Source organism: Ostrinia furnacalis, unplaced genomic scaffold (assembly GCF_004193835.3).
Source record: "Ostrinia furnacalis isolate ACB-3 unplaced genomic scaffold, ASM419383v2 OfSCF7367, whole genome shotgun sequence".
NCBI classification, from domain to species: domain Eukaryota; kingdom Metazoa; phylum Arthropoda; class Insecta; order Lepidoptera; family Crambidae; genus Ostrinia; species Ostrinia furnacalis.
The window spans coordinates 1,017,147-1,035,341 of NW_021137606.1; the positions used below are offsets into that span (position 1 = coordinate 1,017,147).

Genomic DNA, 18,195 nt, shown 5'->3' on the forward strand with positions numbered 1-18,195 from the left:
CTCGGTTTGGTTGGTGGTAGAGCTTATTCTAAATCGGCCTAGCTAACTAACAATAATATCTTACTATCTCAATTTCACCTTCGATTTTCACTAGCCCTAAGGCAAGATGCCGGTTAAGAGCTTCCTCCTTGTGGACAAAAATATATGTATACTCCTGATGAAAAAAGCTGAAACTAATTTTGTAAAACATCATGTTAATAGGTATGTCCAGTGGTTTCTGCCATTCAGCTACAACTACTTGAACCCAATTTTGTAGACATAATATCTACGAATAATTTTAACTTCTTCTATTGTGTGGATAGTAAATAAATAATAAATAAATAAAAGTTTATTTAACAACTAACATATTACATTGCATTGTACATACTTTTCCTAAACCCGTTTAATTAAATCCTCAAGGCTTTTGTAATCTTGGTAGTAGATAGGTAATAGATATGAGCTGCTTGGCGCCTGGAATGTTTTATTTCAGTCGGTTTGTCTTTCAGGGAATATAAGTCTAGTTATTTAATTTAAACGTTTAGTTCATAACAAACAAACTGATGGCCACTCTAGCTGCGCGACCTCTGCGCAGACGCACGCTGCGTGCGCTGCTGCTCAATGAACTATACAGAGTGAACCAACACGTCTCTGGAGGTTTCCTACATTTAAATAAAATAATAAATTAATTTTAACGATCTCTCAATCAAAATAATACTTATTCGAACAAAAAGTTTTGTTGAACTCTTTCATTTTGGTAATCATTACTTTCAAAAGTATACTGAAAATGGGGTTAGTAGTAGTTTCGCACGATTTTTCTTCGCACGAATGTGCGAAACGTCCCTTTTCAATAACATTTTTTTTAGTAAGCATTTCGCCCGGATGTATTAAAAGTATTTAAAATCAAGTGCGAATCGACTCTTTTTTGAACTAGTAGTATGCGATTACTAGTTCTCAAAGGGGTTGATTTGCACCCGTTTTTAATACTTTTGATACATCCGGGCGAAACGCCTACCAAAAAAAAATTATTATTGAAAGGGGACGTTTCGTGATTTCAAAGGAAAATCGTGCAAAACTACTACTAACCCCGAAAATGTTTACCTATTTCTTAAATAGGTACATTTTAAGCATTGTAATTGGATTAAGGAAGGGGAACATTTTTTGGTACTGCATTTTTTTGGTGCTTAAAAACTATGGTTTTCAAGGGGACAAACTCTTGAAATCAACCTGTATAATTATTGCGTAAACTTAACCTACAGAAAATTTACCCAACTTTCTTCGTAATTCAGGAAGGACTCATGACTCACATCGAAATGGTGATGGAAACTCCAAATAACAATAATAATCTGGGGGCACGGCAGTGCCCCCACCAAGTCGAGCAAGAAAGCGGCACGGCCGTACCATCCTTTTCTCGAAGCAATTCAGGCCATTTTCGACCGCCTGTAACTTCGTTGTGGATAAAACTAGAAGGCTGAATTTTCATTAGCTATGCGGGCATTGTAAAGACACGGTATATTTCAAATTTCATTCAATTTGAACCAGTAGTTTAAAAAAAAGAATTATAACGGGTCAAAGTTTCTCAATTTTGTCACTCACTGACTGACTCACCGATCATCAAAATTCTAAGGCACTTCTAGCAGACCTAGAAGCCTCAAATTTGGAATATAAGTAGTGTTTGGTGTATGAATCAAGGAAAATCTAAAATATTTGGGGGCACGGTAGTGCAACCGCCAAGTCGAGTAAAATTTTTCAATTTCGGTCCAGTTTTCTATATACATAACTACTGTCTACAAAATACAAAAAGAAATGAGATCCCATCAAAAACAATACTTGTCAAAAAAACCAAGTCTCGCAACTCAGTTGTTCTACGGTAAAAAGTTGTGAGATCCATGTAATGTAGCTCATACCAAGTCCAGGCCAGGACATCTTTAACATTTTACATAAATTATTGACTTGGCCATCGCACTAAATAATTTAATTTACACGTGTTTTACCGTAGAACAACTGAGTTGCGAGACTTGGTTTTTTTGACAAGTATTGTTTTTGATGGGATTAAATATTTCACCTAAACAAAATAACCTAAAGCATTATCTGTAATACTTTCTGAAGCTAAAAAAGTGAAGTTTATCTAATGGTAGGTTACTCTATTTAATTTATGTACTTAAGATTGCCTGAATAAAATTATTTAAAGACCGAATTTATTCTGAAATTATGCAGTATAACAAATCTTAGACTTTTCTTAGAAAGAGACATCTACATTTTATAAATAACACCACAATACGGGCTCGTACGTGGCTTGTATTTAGCAACGGCGCTATCTCGTAGTTATAAAATTCAGCGCTAGATGGCGTGATCATAAGTAATCCTATGCTAAACGTGGAATAGAAATAAAATATTTTTGTAATTTTAACATGTAGGTATTTTCTAAACGCGAAGCAGTTTTTTTATTATAAATAATTTTATAATTGAGACATAAAAAACGCGTCATATTGACAACAGTTGACAACGATGCTCTATAGATTTATGTCTATGCCTGCCAATTTCATTTCTATGGCAACGGTTTGTTATGGGTTTTGTTGTTTTCTTCATACGTTGTCCTAAAAGCGGAAAATACTTTTTCTATGATCTTTAAAAATGTCTTATAAATATATCAAAGCATGCGATCGCTCTACAAAAACGAACTCTGCAACTACTGCCAAAAACTTCAAGCGGGTGACTCCAAAGAGAGTGGTTTTGTCAAGGAAACTCGGTGATGGTTCAGAGAAGAGCTGTTCTACTGGCATCATAATGACAGGCTGGAATACCAGCTCTAAGCCAAGAAAAACTACCAAGTCTGATGTGAGTATGTCGACAAAATTCACTGGAAGACATTCTTTGGATTATTGTAAGAAGTGCGGAGACGCTGTCTCGACCAACGGCAGTAATGGACATTCCACTCGCCATATGAATTCAGTGAACAGCTTTAAAGAAGCCCAAGAAACCTCTTCGAAATCCCAAGATAACGGCAGCAGGAAGAGCAGGACAAAAACCAGAGAAAATGGTAAAGCTAGCTCAGTAAAACAGTATTACAAGAATGAAAACTTCCAATCGACTGAATCTCTGCACGAGACTGAGAATGATTTTAAGAAAATGTCTTTGGACACGATCAAAGAGGTTCCCGAGACTGATAAGTTTAGATCAATCGATGATAACGTTTTTGAGATATATTCAGATTCAGAAGAAATGGGGTTTTTGGATACAAACGACGCTGAAAATATTGCTACACTGAAGAATTTTAGAGAAGACAATTATTTCGAGTGCCATTCAGCGAAATCGAGAATAAACAGCAAAGGAAGTGCGACCAGCCTTCGAGATCACAAATGCGTGTATCGTTTTTACCTAAACGATCGGCTCTTCCCTGTCCCTCTTAGTTCTGATCACCATAACAACGTGAGGTGTGTAGAATGCCATCTCCCCATGAATTTGAAAGAAGAATTGGATGGTTCTGGTAAAGCCAATGGGACAATACAAGCCAAGGTAAAGATTAACTCAGAAAATGAAGTCCAAGATATGATTTTGTTTCTGCCTGTGAAGGATTCCCTCATCATCAAAGAGAGAAGGAAACAAATAAAGAACGAGGAAGAAGTAATGTACTTCGGCGTTATAAAACTGGATACTTATGGACATTCTGTATTTAAATCGACTTTGCCTACTGATTCTTTAGCTTTGAAGTACCAGAAGGGGTACAAAGAGTATGATGTCAATAAATCTTATAAATATAAAGGAATAGAGCAAGACGACGTCATTGTGATATAATTTTGATTATGAAAATAAATGATACTACTAAGACTTTGGTTTCATGTATCTGAAAGAAACCATGATGGTCCATGACTCCCCTTAAAAAGTACTTCGGTTCATCCACCTTCCGGGAATCAAACCCGTAACCACAGAAGAAGATAGCGTTGTTGTAGTCCTCAAGGCTACAACCATCAGGTCGCTTCTTTACTTATTTTATTACCTAAAAGCTTCATTACTCAACCCTCAATAAGGCTAGCAAGTGTTAATTGTTTATTGCTTTTAGACCTCGAGCAGTGGTTATATTAATAGTCCCATTCCCATAAGGATCAAGAGCCCTATTAATTGAAGACTTGAGTTATTTTTAAGCTATCCGTATATCACCATATGCAACATTCAAGTAATGTTTTTACATTAAGTACCCATTTTAACAAAATAATAGTTTTACTTCCCTTCAGAAAATCACTACAAATTATGTCAATAGATACTACTACTTTGCCTGGCCCATTCCCATTTTATTTGGGGTCGACCCTCCGCGTCATGTCAATAGGTATATATTAAACATAAATTACTACACTTTAAAATAGCCATGAGGTTTTGTAATGTTACAGGTATTTGAAAATAATCATAGTGATGAGCTTTTAGAAAAAACGTAGTGCAACGACAGTCGCCAAACAGTACTACGAAATATTTCCATTTCATATATTGATGTGGTTACTACACATAGTTGGGAAACCGAGTATAAAATATCCACTGAGTCTGACTGGTTTTGTTTTGTTCTTGAATGTTTTAAGAGCCAACAACGAACAGTTTTTTCCAAGTTGGATGAGAATCTCCTGAAGGATGTGATCCCATTGAAAACTATCCTTATAGATGTACAAATTAGTCTTGTTTTAACTCAACTAGGTATCTTCGATCAGTTGCAATCGGCAAAATTACCCCACATCATGTGCGTACAAACATGATGTAAATAATATAGTATTCAGTAAGCTCGCTTTCTTCAACATTAGAGAAGTCACTTTCTCAAGAAGGCAATTTTAAAAAGAGCTCGGTACCTATCAGGAAAATTAAATGGATTTAAAAAATAAATAGTTGCTATTTGATGCTTTGCTTTGTGTTTTCAGGAACAGGCCAAGAGCTTCCTCGTTGTGGATAAAAAAAAAAAAAAAGAACACTTCATTTATGAAGGGATTCGGAATATGGATCTTTGAAAAGTTATTCCTACTGAAAGCAATAAAAAATCTATCGTAACCCTACCAGTGCGGATCAGTAGGATAGTATGGAGTAAGAGGTTCCACATTTCCAATCGGTATCTAAAATTGGAGAAAAAATAACTTTGATTTTTTTATGCAGAACATGGCAAGGAATAGGCTAGTTGCCTAAAAAAATTTTTTTAGTCCGTAATGTTTAATATCAAAAAATATTGGACACGTATATTTTTATTTGTCAATCTAACAAATAATTACATAGTTATGGTGCGTTGAAGTTGCGCACGACGTCACAACGTGCGGCATTTTTAAGCAAGCGTTGACGTCACGGGCCTCTTCTTATGAACTTTGGGGCGCTTTATCTCTTTAAATTTTCATTAGTTTGAAAAAGTGAAAAATACGTGTAGAGTATTTTTTGATAAGTTAACTGACGGACTAATTAAAACTCTTGCTTTTTGACCCAGGCAACATCCCCATTGACCGCAATCGCACTTGATGTGTGAGATGCATTTTAGGATGGTACATTTATCTGCCTTGTAAGTGCTTATTCACTCTCGCCCTGAAATGGCCCATATTATTGTATTTAGAAAAGTCCCTCGCTGTTCGTATTATAAAAGAGGTATCGAATCACTAGTGCGTGCTGGTGGAATATCGACAATGTAGAGATGATACGCTATGCGTTTATAGCGGATAATCCTCCATACAACATGTTTTGGACTCTGAAAAGGCAATATTTATAATGTGCATGATTCAGCATATTTCCACGCCCTCTTTACCTACCTCCATTGCGGTATAGACCCGCAATCGTAGGAGATAAATATGAGGCGCCGGCGCGCGGCTCTCAGTTTGCGCGCGCGCATCGTGTCGACATGATCTCCGCTTGTGTGTGTGTTTTGCTTGTGTGCGGGCTGGCCGCCGCGGATAACAGCTTGCGTAAGTCTATTTTGGTTTTAAAATGAGATTAAGGATGGTAAAAAATTGTAGCTAAAAGCTTTAGGACAATATCAGTATTTTTTAGAATAAGGAATTAGGGCTTGTTCCTGCGGCAATCCAGTTTTGCAGAATCCCGCAAAAAATCCTTTCGAATTTGTAATGAAAATTAAACGGATCAATTTTTTGCGGGACGGTGCAAACGGGCTGATAGCGTGAACGAAAATATTAAAGCACGTATACTAAACGGAATCCTGTAAAAAAACGGGATTTCACAGTTTCACAAGTCCGAGTATACTTGGTTTTTGAAACCTTGGCGGTTTATTCTTAGGGAAATGATATGGAAATATTTCATAAAGTGCTACGAATTTTTGACCTGCCTATTTAGAAATTCATAGCACAAATTGGGAAATTCCAAAAGGATAGGTAATATTAATTAAAATGAGTATTTACATGACAAAAGTGCATGAACTTAAAGCTCATACCTATATTATTTATAATTATATCTTGTGTATTGTATTTCTGTAAAAAAAAATTCAGCACCACTCTTTTCAAATTCAGTTCTCTATTTTCTCCAAGTGGTACCCAAGCTATATTCGGGACATGTGTGCCCTAAAAATCTCCTACATTCTAATAAACAATTTTTTTGATTGTTTATCTATTCTTGTATTATAATTGAAGATCTAGTCTAAGTTTGTAGTCTAGAAAACAAAGCTCAGATGCTAACAAACTTATTAGAACTAGCTAGACAGCTAGATAAACAGTAAGTGGAATTAAAAAAATACAAGTTAGGTAATTAATAATACTACCATCTTACCTCAGTCTGTCGCCATAACAACAATGTTAACAGCATTGTTGTGTTCCGGCAGTTAGAGGTAAGATAGCCAGTTCCTCCGTGGTTGAGGATTCCGGGTGAAGCTCGCTTCCACCTTCGGCCGGATCGTCACTTACCATCAGGTGAGATACAGGCCAAGAGCTTCCTCGTTGTGGATAAAAAAAAATCTGAATTTATAGGGACTATTTTGACTTTAAAATTTCAAAAGGACAAGGACAATTTGATGCGTAGTACCTTATGGTAATGAAGTTTTATGTACTCATGTAATAAGTAGGTATATAAGTTGTATTGGTTGTATATTTTAATAAGCACCTTTGTCTCGAATCACATAAGCACAAAGCAATGTCATTGTCAGCTATTTCTGCAAACTCATAAATAATTTGTAATGGACATCCAAACACAATAATAAATTATGAATATTAGTGCCCGTTTTCATCATCAACCCCTAATTTTTAAGTGACCCCTATGGGTAACACATAACAGGAATAAAATCCTGTTAAGTGTTACCTATAGGGGTCATATAAAAATTAGGGATTAATGGTAAAAACGGTCATAAATCTCTTGTAAAAGAGAGCCAATTGGCTGAAACGAAAAGGGAGCCTCTTTTAACTTTCTGGCTTGGGGAAGTTTTTTAGCAAATTACAGAAGGTCAAGGTCAAATTCAAATGGTTTATTGCATGTCATATAACAAATAATGGTGTTGTAATAAAATACAGGGTCATGCTGCAGATCATGAAAATGACAAGTTGATGATGAAAAGGGTTTTTTAAAATTAGCTTTAACATTTTTATGCAGAACAAGGCAGGTATTAGCCAACAATCGCAACCGATGTTTGGTGAGATGCAGTCTAGGATGGTACATAATTATCTGCCCTCTAAGTGCTTATTCACTCTGAAAAGTCCCGGATTATAGTGTTCGGCAAACAACAGCAGGCAACGAATGGCAGTCCCTAGTTGTTGGAATTATAAAAGAGGTATCTAATCGCTTAGTGCGAGCTGGTGGTTCTGGGTTACTATACAATGGTTACTGACAACTTAAACAATAAGTCCTTCAAACTGGTTTTATGCAGCATGTCCTTTGTCTCTTAAAATTTTCCTCGCAATTAAAGTTATTTATGTTCATTTAGGTGACCCTTAGGAGGAAGATTATTACAGATCAAGCGTAGGTATTTAATATTAGACATCATCTTTACTACCCTGAAATCTGACACCGTGAAGTCGTGATATCAGTATTATTTATTATTTATTACCTAAGAGATGAAATGTATAAGGGTGGTTTTAATATGAAGACTTAACAACTCACTTGGTAAAAGTTTTCATATTACTTTTCTGAAAACCATATCAAGTATTTTCTGAGGAATTTTTCAGGCAGAAGAAAGAGACAGAGTAGAGTAATCTGACAAGGATTCTGTTATTTCAAACGTTTTTGCAACAATAAACAAAAAAAATACGAAAAGTGTGAAAAACTTCAGTGCGACTTAAAGAACTAGATAGATACAAATAATTAATAATTAAGGCAGCCTTTTATTAAGACAACACTTAGTTCTAAGCAATTTTAGTTATAGTAATTCCATGTATGCGTGTTTGTCTTGTTGGTTGTCCTAATAAATAAAGTAAATAAAATGATTCCAGTATTACAAATTAAAATTTTACATATTGTTACTATCATGAGCATTGTTACACTGGGCTCACAATGCTAGTGTCACACTGGATCACCATAAGCAGCATCTGACATGCCATGTTACGTGCCCTCGGATAAACGAATTCCATATTATTGGTTTTTCCCCGTTCGTTCGTTCGTTTCAGCCAAAAGACTGTTTGGCTGCTGGACAAAGCCTTTCTCCAAGGATTTCCACAAAGACCGGTCCTGCGCCGCTCGCATCCAGGCACCTCCCGCGACCTTCACCAGATCGTCGGTCCACCTAGTGGGAGGAACTTTCCTGTCCCAGCGGCCATCAGCTCTGTGAGCTATGTGCCCGTAAACCCGTTTTCCCCGTAAACTGCTATAATGTTCTGATCCACGTAAGACCTGTATAATCAGCTATGTGATAGGACTCACAATAGATAAGAACGCAAACAGCAAACGAAGCGGATCGTTGGATAACCGATAACGGTATGCGGTAACGAACGCTAGGACTTCGTTATGAAGTCGTGACGTAACGTTACCTAAGATCGGTCTTTGTAGGGCTGCCACAAAACTGAGGATCCTTGCAATGGTATAAAGGAGAATCGTTCTTCAATGTCTCGAAGCGCTGGTAGGGCCCAAAAGATAAGAAGACATGTCATGTAAAGTGCCCCTTAAAGGGGGGGCTACCTTTTTTATTTATTTTTTACGTTCATAAGTGCAGTTGGTTTAATTAAATTGAGTAAAATATTTTTGATTTTGATTTTAAATTTGATTTTGAGATACATGTAGTGGTGGTGCCCTTTTCAGAGCATTAGAGCTTTTTAGAGCTTGCTCTACCACTACTTCGGGAAAGCGCTATGCTGAGCCTTGAGAAGAAGTGACGGAAGAAACTTAAGTTTCCTAGATAGACTTAATTAAAGCATTGGTCCTGAAGAAGATTCTACTAAAATATTTTTTACAAACAGTGCAACAGCTAGTTATTATGTCCCACTACTTAGGCTGAGTTGCACCATCTTACTTTAACTTTAACAGACGTCAAAAGTCTGTCAAATTCCATACAAAAAGCACCGGTTAATGTAATAGTTACTGTTAAAGTTAGGTGGAGCAACTCAGCCTCCTAACACCTCAAAAATAATAAACTAGTATAAAAATCATATTTTTAAAATAAAAAATACCAAAATTACTGAAATTATGTAACTCGAACACTGTATTAAATTGTAAAATATTAAACGTTAGCATCAAAACTACAGTGTTGTTAAAATAATAAAAGTCACTGTTGGCAGCCCTGGGCCCAGAATCCGAACTTCGGTAACTTTCCCTAACGCTGCCTTAATATTGTGCACATTATGTGCTTTTGTTACATATCTAGGCAATGTTACTTTGTAACCATTAATTGTAGTCCTAGTCGTTTTACATTTATATTGGTTTATTTAGGGAGACTATGTTTTGCGAAATGTTGAAATTAAAATAGTCGTACATCAGAGATGCATGAAGACCGACAATTCCGAAAGGTACTTATTAATAAACATCCTTCCTTCGTTTGTTTCAGCCAAATAAAGTCCACTGCTGGACCACGCTGGACTAAAGCCTCCCCCAATTAATAGACACGTTAATAATATTTTTTTATTAACATATTATAAACGTCCGTAACTCCAGGCATAAATCTCCGAACTACCATTTGCTCCCAGTGGGATTCGAACCCACTACCTTAGCTAGAATATTGTAGACCAGTATACAAACCACCAAGCAAAGGGTAGCTCATCTGTAGTACTCTTTTTATAGGGATAAAAACACTATTTTGCCGATCTCAAAAAGGTCTTACACGTTTCTTTATTTAAGTCACGCGTGTAACATGTAACAAGAATTCAAAAGACGCTACATAAACGACACGTTTCCGAAAACTATCGGATGTAGGTCCGTGGTTTGGCTGTAAGCGAATATAAAATAGTAGATATTTAAAAGGGTATAATGTAGGTAGGTATAGGTATTCATTGAATATTGTTTTGTAAAAATTATGTTATATTAAGTATTTCTGCTTTTTACACAGTTTCTTGACCCAATGCTGGATTAGCAGTGCTCTCAATCATCTTAGTGCTTTGAGTCCTGGGTTCAGTAAATAGGTAAAAATAATCATGATGTAATGCTTAAATTGGCAATCCTAGACCGTCACCGTTATATTTAAGGGGTGTTTTGTTTCATCAAAATATATAAATAATTTACCGAGATATTTACATTGTCAATCTATATCTATAAAAGCGAAAGGTCACTGACTGACTCACTCACTCATCATAGAATCTCAGAAAATACAAATGCTGAGGGTTCCTTTTAGAACGTAGGAGCTCTTCAATGCCTAAGGGGGTAAAACGGGATCCACGCGTATTTAATCGCGGGTGGCCGCTAGTCTTTCATAATCAATCTTCGTAAATTGTGACTGATCTTCTTTGCGCTTTTTAAAAGCCTATTTTCAGAAATTATGAGACTAATGCCCGTTTTCACCATCAATCCCTAATTTTTAAGTGACCTCTATGGTATTTTATTATTATTGGTTTTTGGGCCTTTATTTGCGCCAACTCGACCAGGTTTGATCTATTGTAGCAGCCCTTGTCTTTAGAGTTCACTGCTTAGTCCCGTTGAGTCTATAAATTTCCAGATTCTTTGGAGCGTGATATCTGCTATCTCATCCGGGTGCATGATGTGTCGCCCGAGATGGATACTTCTTTTGCTCATAAGCGGGAAGCATGAGCAAAGAACATGCATGGCCGTTTCTTCTTCTGTATNTAGATGTACAAATTAAGCTTGTTTTAACTCAACTAAGTATCTTCGATCAGTTGCAATCGGCAAAGTTACCCCACATCATGTGCGTACAAACATGATGTAAATGATATAACATTCAGTAAGCTCGCTTTCTTCAACATTAGAGAAGTCACTTTCTCAAGAAGGCAATTTTAAAAAGAGCTCGGTACCTATCAGGAAAATTAAATGGATTTAAAAAATAAATTGTTGCTATTTGTGCTTTGCTTTGTGTTTTCAGGAACACTTGATTTATGAAGGGATTCGGAATATGAATCTTTGAAAAGTTATTCCTACTGAAAGCAATAAAAAATCTATCGTAACCCTATCAGTGCGGATCAGTAGGAGAGTATGGAGTAAGAGGTTCCACATTTACAATCGGTATCTAAAATTGGAGAAAAAATAGCTTTGATTTTTTTATGCAGAACATGGCAACATTGACCCCAATCGCACCTAATATTAAGTGAGATGCAGTCTAGGATGGTACATTTATCTGCCCTATAAGTGCTTATTCACTCTCGCCCTGAAATGGCTCGGATTATTGTATTTGGGAAAATCCCTCGCTGTTCGAATTATAAAAGAGTTATCGAATCACTAGTCCGAACTGGTGAAATATCGAATATTTTTAATTAGCTTTCCGCCCGCGGCTTCGCCCGCGTGGAATTTTGTCTGTCACAGAAAAACTTTATTGCGCGCGTCCCTGTTTCAAAAACCGGGATAAAAACTATACTATGTCCTTTCCCGGGACTCAAACTATCTCTATGCCAAATTTCATCAAAATCGGTTCAGTGGTTTAGGCGTGAAACAGAGACAGACAGACAGACAGACAGAGTTACTTTCGCATTTATAATATTAAGTATAGATGTGCATGTTTCAGCATACCTCCACGCCCTCTTTACCTACCTCCATTGTGGTATAGACCCGCAATCGTAGGAGATAAATATGAGGCGCCGGCGCGCGGCTCTCAGTTTGCGCGCGCGCATCGTGTCGACATGATCTCCGCTTGTGTGTGTGTGTTGCTTGTGTGCGGGTTGGCTGCCGCGGAGAACAGCTTGCGTAAGTCGATTTTGGTTTTAAACTTAAATTAAGGATGGCAGAATATAAAAAACAACAAAGCTTTAGGACAAAAAGCAGTATTTTTTAGAAAAAGGAATTATGGATTGTTCCTACGGCAATCCAGTTTAGATCCCGCATAAAATCCGTGCGAATTTGTAATCGAAATTGAACGGATCGTTTTTTTGCGGGACACTGCAAACGGGCTGTTTGTGTGAACTATATTAAAGCACGTATAACTAAACAGAATCCTGTAAAAAAAATCAGTTCCTGAAAAAAAACGGGATTTCACAGTTTTACAAGTCCGAGTAAACTTGGTTTTCGAAACCTTGGCGGTTTATTCTTAGGGATATGTTATGGAAATGTTCCATTAAGTGCTAAGAACCATTGACCTGCCTATTTAGAAATTCATAGCACAAATTGGGAAATTCCAAAAGGATAGGTAATATTAATTAAAATGAGTATTTACATGACAAAAGTGCATGAACTTAAAGCTCATACCTAAATTATTTATAATTATATCTTGTGCATTGTATTTCTGTAAAAAAGAAAATTAAGCACCACTCTTTTCAAATTTAATTCTCTATTTTCTCCAAGTGGTACCCAAGCTATATTCGGGACATGTGTGCCCTAAAAATGTCCCAACATTCTAATAAACAATTTTTTGGTTGTTTAACTATTCTTGTATTATGATTGTAGATCTAGTCTAAGTTTGAAGTCTAGAAAACAAAGCTCAGATGCTAACAAACTTATTAGAACTACCTAGACAGCTAGTTAAACAGTAGTGGAATTAAAAAAAGACAAGAATTAATACCACCATCTTACATAAGTCTGTCGCCATAACAACAATGTTAACAGCATTGTTGTGTTCCGGCAGTTAGAGGTAAGATAGCCAGTTCCTCCGTGGTTGAGGATTGCTCGAAGCTCGCTTCCACCTTCGGCCTGATCGTCACTTACCATCGGGTGAGATAAAGGCCAAGAGCTTCCTCGTACTGAATCTATACTAATATTATAAAGAGTTAAAGTTTGTGGGTTTGTATATTTGTTAAATTGAAAGGGGTAATCTCGGGATCTACTAAACCGATTTAAAAAGTCTTTCACCAATAGAAAGCCACATTATTGCTGAGTATCATAGGTTTATAAAAAACCTAAAAATTCCACGCGGGCGAAGCCGCAGGCGGAAAGCTAGTTCTGAATATAAAGGGACTATTTTGACTTTTAAATTCCAAAGGGACAAGGACAATTTGATTCGTAGTACCTTATCTTATGGTAGGTAATGAAGTATTATGTACTCGTGTACATAAGTAGGTATATAAGTTGTGATTGTATATTTTAATAAGCACCTTTGTCTCGAAGCACATAATCACAAAGCAATGTCATTGTCAGCTATTTCTGCAAACTCATAAATAATTTGTAATGGACATCCAAACACAATAATATTTATAAATATGAATGCCCGTTATCACCATCCATCCCTAATTTTTAAGTGACCCCTATGGGCAACACATAACAATTGATTTCATTCCTGTTAAGTGTTACCCATAGGGGTCACATAAAAATTAGGGATTGATGGTGAAAACGGGCAGAAATCTCTTGTAAAAGGGAGCCATTTGGCTGAAACGAAAAGGGAGCCTTAACCTTCTGGCTAGTAGGGTTTTTTGGCAAATTATAGAAGGTCAAGGTCAAATTCAAATGGTTTATTGCATGTCATATTACAAATAGTGGAGTTATAATAAAATACAGGGCCATGCTGCAGGTAATGAAAATGACAAGTTGATGATGAAAAGGGTTTTTTTAAATTACTTAGCTTTAACATTTTTTTATGCAGAACAAGGCAGGTATTAGCCAACAATCGCAACCGATGTTTGGTGAGATGCAGTCTAGGATGGTACATAATTATCTGCCCTGTAAGTGCTTATTCACTCTCGCCTTGAAGAGGCCCGGATTATAGTGTTCGGGAAAGACAGCAGCAGGCAACGAATTCCAGTCCCTAGTTGTTCGCATTATAAAAGAGGTATCTAATCGCTTAGTGCGAGCTGGTGGTTCTGGGTTACTATACAATGGTTACTGACAACTTAAACAATAAGTCCTTAAAACTGGTTTTATGCAGCACGTCCTTTTGACCAATCGTACTAGGTCATCAAAGGTCTTTTAAAATATTCCTCGCAATTAAAGTTATTTATGTTCATTTAGGTGACCCTTAGGAGGAAGATTATTACAGATCAAGCGTAGGTATTTAATATTAGACATCATCTTTACTACCCTGAAATCTGACACCGTGAAGTCGTGATATCAGTATTATTTATTTATTTAGGCAAAACAACGCAGTAGGACCTAAGGGATGAAATGTATAAGGGTGGTTTTAATATGAAGACTTAACAACTCACTTGGTAAAAGTTTTCATATTACTTTTCTGAAAACCATATCAAGTATTTTCTGAGGAATTTTCCAGGCAGAAGAAAGAGTCAGAGTAGAGTGAGCTGACGAGGATTCTGTTATTTCAAACGTTTTCGCAACAATAAACAAAAAAGAATACGAAAAGTGTGAAAAACTTCAGTGCGACTTAAAGAACTAGATAGGTACAAATAATTAATTAATAATTAAGGCAGCCTTTAATTAAGACAACACTTAGTTCTAAGCAATTTTAGTTATAGTAATTCCATGTATGCGTGTTTGTCTTGTTGGTGGTCCTAATAAATAAAGTAAATAAAATGATTCCAGTATTTCAAATTAAAATTTTACATATTTTTACTATCATGAGCATTGTTACTCTGAGCTCACAATGCTGGTGTCACACTGAATCACCATAAGCATCTGACATGCCATGTTACGTGCCCTCGGAAAAACGGACCCATATTATTTACTTTTTCCCTATAAATTGCTATAATGTTTTGTTTCACGTAAGACCTGTATAATCAGCTATGTGATAGGACTCACAATAGATAAGAACGCAAACAGCAAACGAAGCGGATCGTTGGATAACCGATAACGGTATGCGGTAACGAACGCTAGGACTTCGTTATGAAGTCGTGACGTAACGTTACCTAAGATCGGTCTTTGTAGGGCTGCCACAAAACTGAGGATCCTTGCAATGGTATAAAGGAGGATCGTTCTTCAATGTCTCGAAGCGCTGGTAGGGCCCAAAAGAAGGAGTCATGCAAAGTGCCCCTTAAGGGTGGGCTACCTTTTCCTGTTATTTTTGACGTTAAAAAATGCCAAAATACTGGTTTAATTAAATTTAATAAAATATTTTTGATTTTAATTTTAATTTTTATTTTGAGATACATGTAGTGGTAGGTCCTTTTCAGAGCATTAGAGCATGTTAGAGCTTGCTCTACTACTACTTCGGGAAAGCAATGCTAATGCTGAGCCTTGAGAAGAAGTGACGGAAGAAACTTAAGTTTCCTAGATAGACTTAATTAAAGCATAGGTCTTGAATAAGATTCTACTAAAATGTTTTTTACAAACCGTGCAACAGCTAGTTATTATATCCCACTACTTAGGCTGAGTTGCACCATCTTACTTTAACTTTAACAAACGTCAAAAGTCTGTCAAATTCCATACAAAAAGCACCGGTTAATGTAATATGTAGTTACTTGTAAAGTTAGGTGGTGCAACTCAGCCTTCTAACACCTCAAAAATAAGAAACTAGTATAAAAATCATATTTTTAAAATAAAAATACCAAAATTACTGAAAATATGTAGCTCGAACACTGTATTAAATAAAATATTAAACGTTAACATGAAACCTACAGTGTTGTCAAAATAATAAAAGTCACTGTTGGCAGCCCTGGGCCCAGAATCCGAACTTTGGTAACTTTCCCTAACGCTGCCTCAATATTCAGTGCACATTATGTGCTTTTGTTACATATCTAGGCAATGTTACTTTGTAACCATTAATTGTAGTCCTAGTCGTTTTACATTTATATTGGTTTATTTAGGGAGACTATGTTTTGCGAAATGTTGAAATTAAAATAGTCGTACATCAGAGATGCATGAAGACCGACAATTCCTAAAGGTACTTATTAATAAACATCCTTCCTTCGTTTGTTTCAGCCAAATAAAGTCCACTGCTGGACCACGCTGGACTAAAGCCTCCCCCAACTAATAGACACGTTAATAATATTTTTTTATTAACATATTATAAACGTCCGTAACTCCAGGCATAAATCTCCGAACTACCATTTGCTCCCAGTGGGATTCGAACCCACTACCTTAGCTAGAATATTGTAGACCAGTATACAAACAAATCACCAAGCAAAGGGCAGCTCATCTGTAGTACTCTTTTTATAGGGATAAAAAAAAACACTATTTTGCCGATCTCAAAAAGGTCTTACACGTTTCTTTATTTAAGTCACGCGTGTAACATGTAACAAGAATTCAAAAGACGCTACATAAACGACACGTTTCCGAAAACTATCGGATGTAGGTCCGTGGTTTGGCTGTAAGCGAATATAAAATAGTAGATATTTAAAAGGGTATAATGTAGGTAGGTAGGTATAGGTATTCATTGAATATTGTTTTGTAAAAATTATGTTATATTAAGTATTTCTGCTTTTTACACAGTTTCTTGACCCAATGCTGGATTAGCAGTGCTCTCAATCATCTTAGTGCTTTGAGTCCTGTGTTCAGTAAATAGGTAAAAATAATCATGATGTAATGCTTAAATTGGCAATCCTAGACCGTCACCGTTATATTTAAGGGGTGTTTTGTTTCATCAAAATATAAATAATTTACGGGAATATTTACATTGTCAATCTATATCTGTAAAAGCGAAAGGTCACTGACTCACTCACTCATCATGGAATCTCATCTTACAAATGCTGGGGGTTCCTTTTAGAACGTAGGAGCTCACTAAGACGGGATTTTGCAAAATTCAACGTCTAAGGGGGTAGGATATAACGGGATCTACGCGTATGTAGTCGCGGGCGGCCGCTAGTCTTTCATAATCATTCTTTGTAAATGTTTGTGACTAATTTTTTTGCGCTTTTTGTAAGCCTATTTTCAGAAATTATTAGACTAATGCCCGTTTTCACCATCAATCCCTAATTTTTAAGTGACCTCTATGGTAACACATAACAGGAATTTTGATATCATAGGGGTCACTTAAAAATTAGGGATTGATGGTGAAAACGGGCATTAATCCATGTTCGATTTAACCGCTCATGTTCATACAATTTCCCCGCGCTCAGTCAAGCCGCGTCACCCACCAGGTCAAGGGCTGGCGACTTCGTGCGCGCATACCAACGCGCTTGATGCGCCGTTTGCATGCGCGCGCGCCGCCGAGTGGCCCCAGCCTGGTGGTCGCAAGGTGATTGACCATTGTGCAATATGCGAAAAGGCTCATCTTGGCATCTCTTCTGGTTTTTGCGGTGATTTTTAAAGAGTATCAGTTACAAGGGCTAGCACATATCTGAATCAGTGCCTGTGGTATGGGAGCAGCCATAGTCCGGTGGTCGGCAAGGTCATTGACCATTGTGTAATATTGCGAGGAAAAATCTCACTTCTTCTGGTTTTTCTGAGGTGATTTTATGGCGACCTCCCTTGGGTAGTTATCACCCAGATATGTGATAAATAGTGAATAGTGACTGAGTTTCTTGTGCTGCTTCTTCTCAGCACTGGCCCATTTATTGTCCCGAAGCAGTGGTAGGGTTAATACTGGGACGTGTAAAAGTGCTTTTTAAAAGCCTACTTGCAAAAATAAATGAGTTTTATGAACAACCATAAGTATTGTCAACATTGTGGGTATATGGTATAACGCTAAATATAATTCGAATTGAGCAGAAGAGAAAATTTGTGTCAAACAAGAGCAATCATGTCCAAAATCATTGAAGTTAATTGCAGTATTCAAAAAAATCTTTATCTTTATTTTAGGTCCTTTTCAGGGCACATTAACACGTTCCACGTATAGCTTACCGTACTACTACTTTGGGACAACATTATTGACACGTCTGTTGCTGGAAGTGGTGGAATAAACTTATGCCCGTTTTCACCATCAATCCC

General features: G+C 36.7%; 2 protein-coding genes across 3 annotated transcripts in view; both read left to right on the top strand.

Moving 5' to 3' along the window:
* Positions 1-2,586: 2,586 nt before the first annotated feature.
* Positions 2,587-3,784, top strand: LOC114364230 (uncharacterized). Its single transcript, XM_028320305.1, has one exon. It carries the CDS (start codon positions 2,611-2,613, stop codon positions 3,769-3,771), a length of 1,161 nt encoding a protein of 386 aa, XP_028176106.1. The 5' UTR covers positions 2,587-2,610; the 3' UTR covers positions 3,772-3,784.
* Positions 3,785-5,807: 2,023 nt separating this feature from the next.
* LOC114364232 (protein takeout) overlaps positions 5,808-18,195 on the top strand; it is a 32,722-nt gene continuing 20,334 nt past the window's right edge. The window contains exon 1 of one of the 2 annotated variants that reach the window (XM_028320310.1): positions 5,808-5,891. In XM_028320310.1, coding sequence (XP_028176111.1) covers positions 5,828-5,891 — 64 coding nt within the window. In that variant the 5' untranslated portion in view covers positions 5,808-5,827. Of the gene's footprint in view, positions 5,892-12,116; positions 12,196-18,195 lie in introns of those variants that run through there. The other variant, XM_028320311.1, reaches the window with a different exon arrangement.

What these genes read in the sequence shown, in the direction of transcription:
- LOC114364230 (XM_028320305.1), top strand. Translation starts at nt 2,611, where the DNA reads ATGTCTTATAAATATATCAAAGCATGCGATCGCTCTACAAAAACGAAC.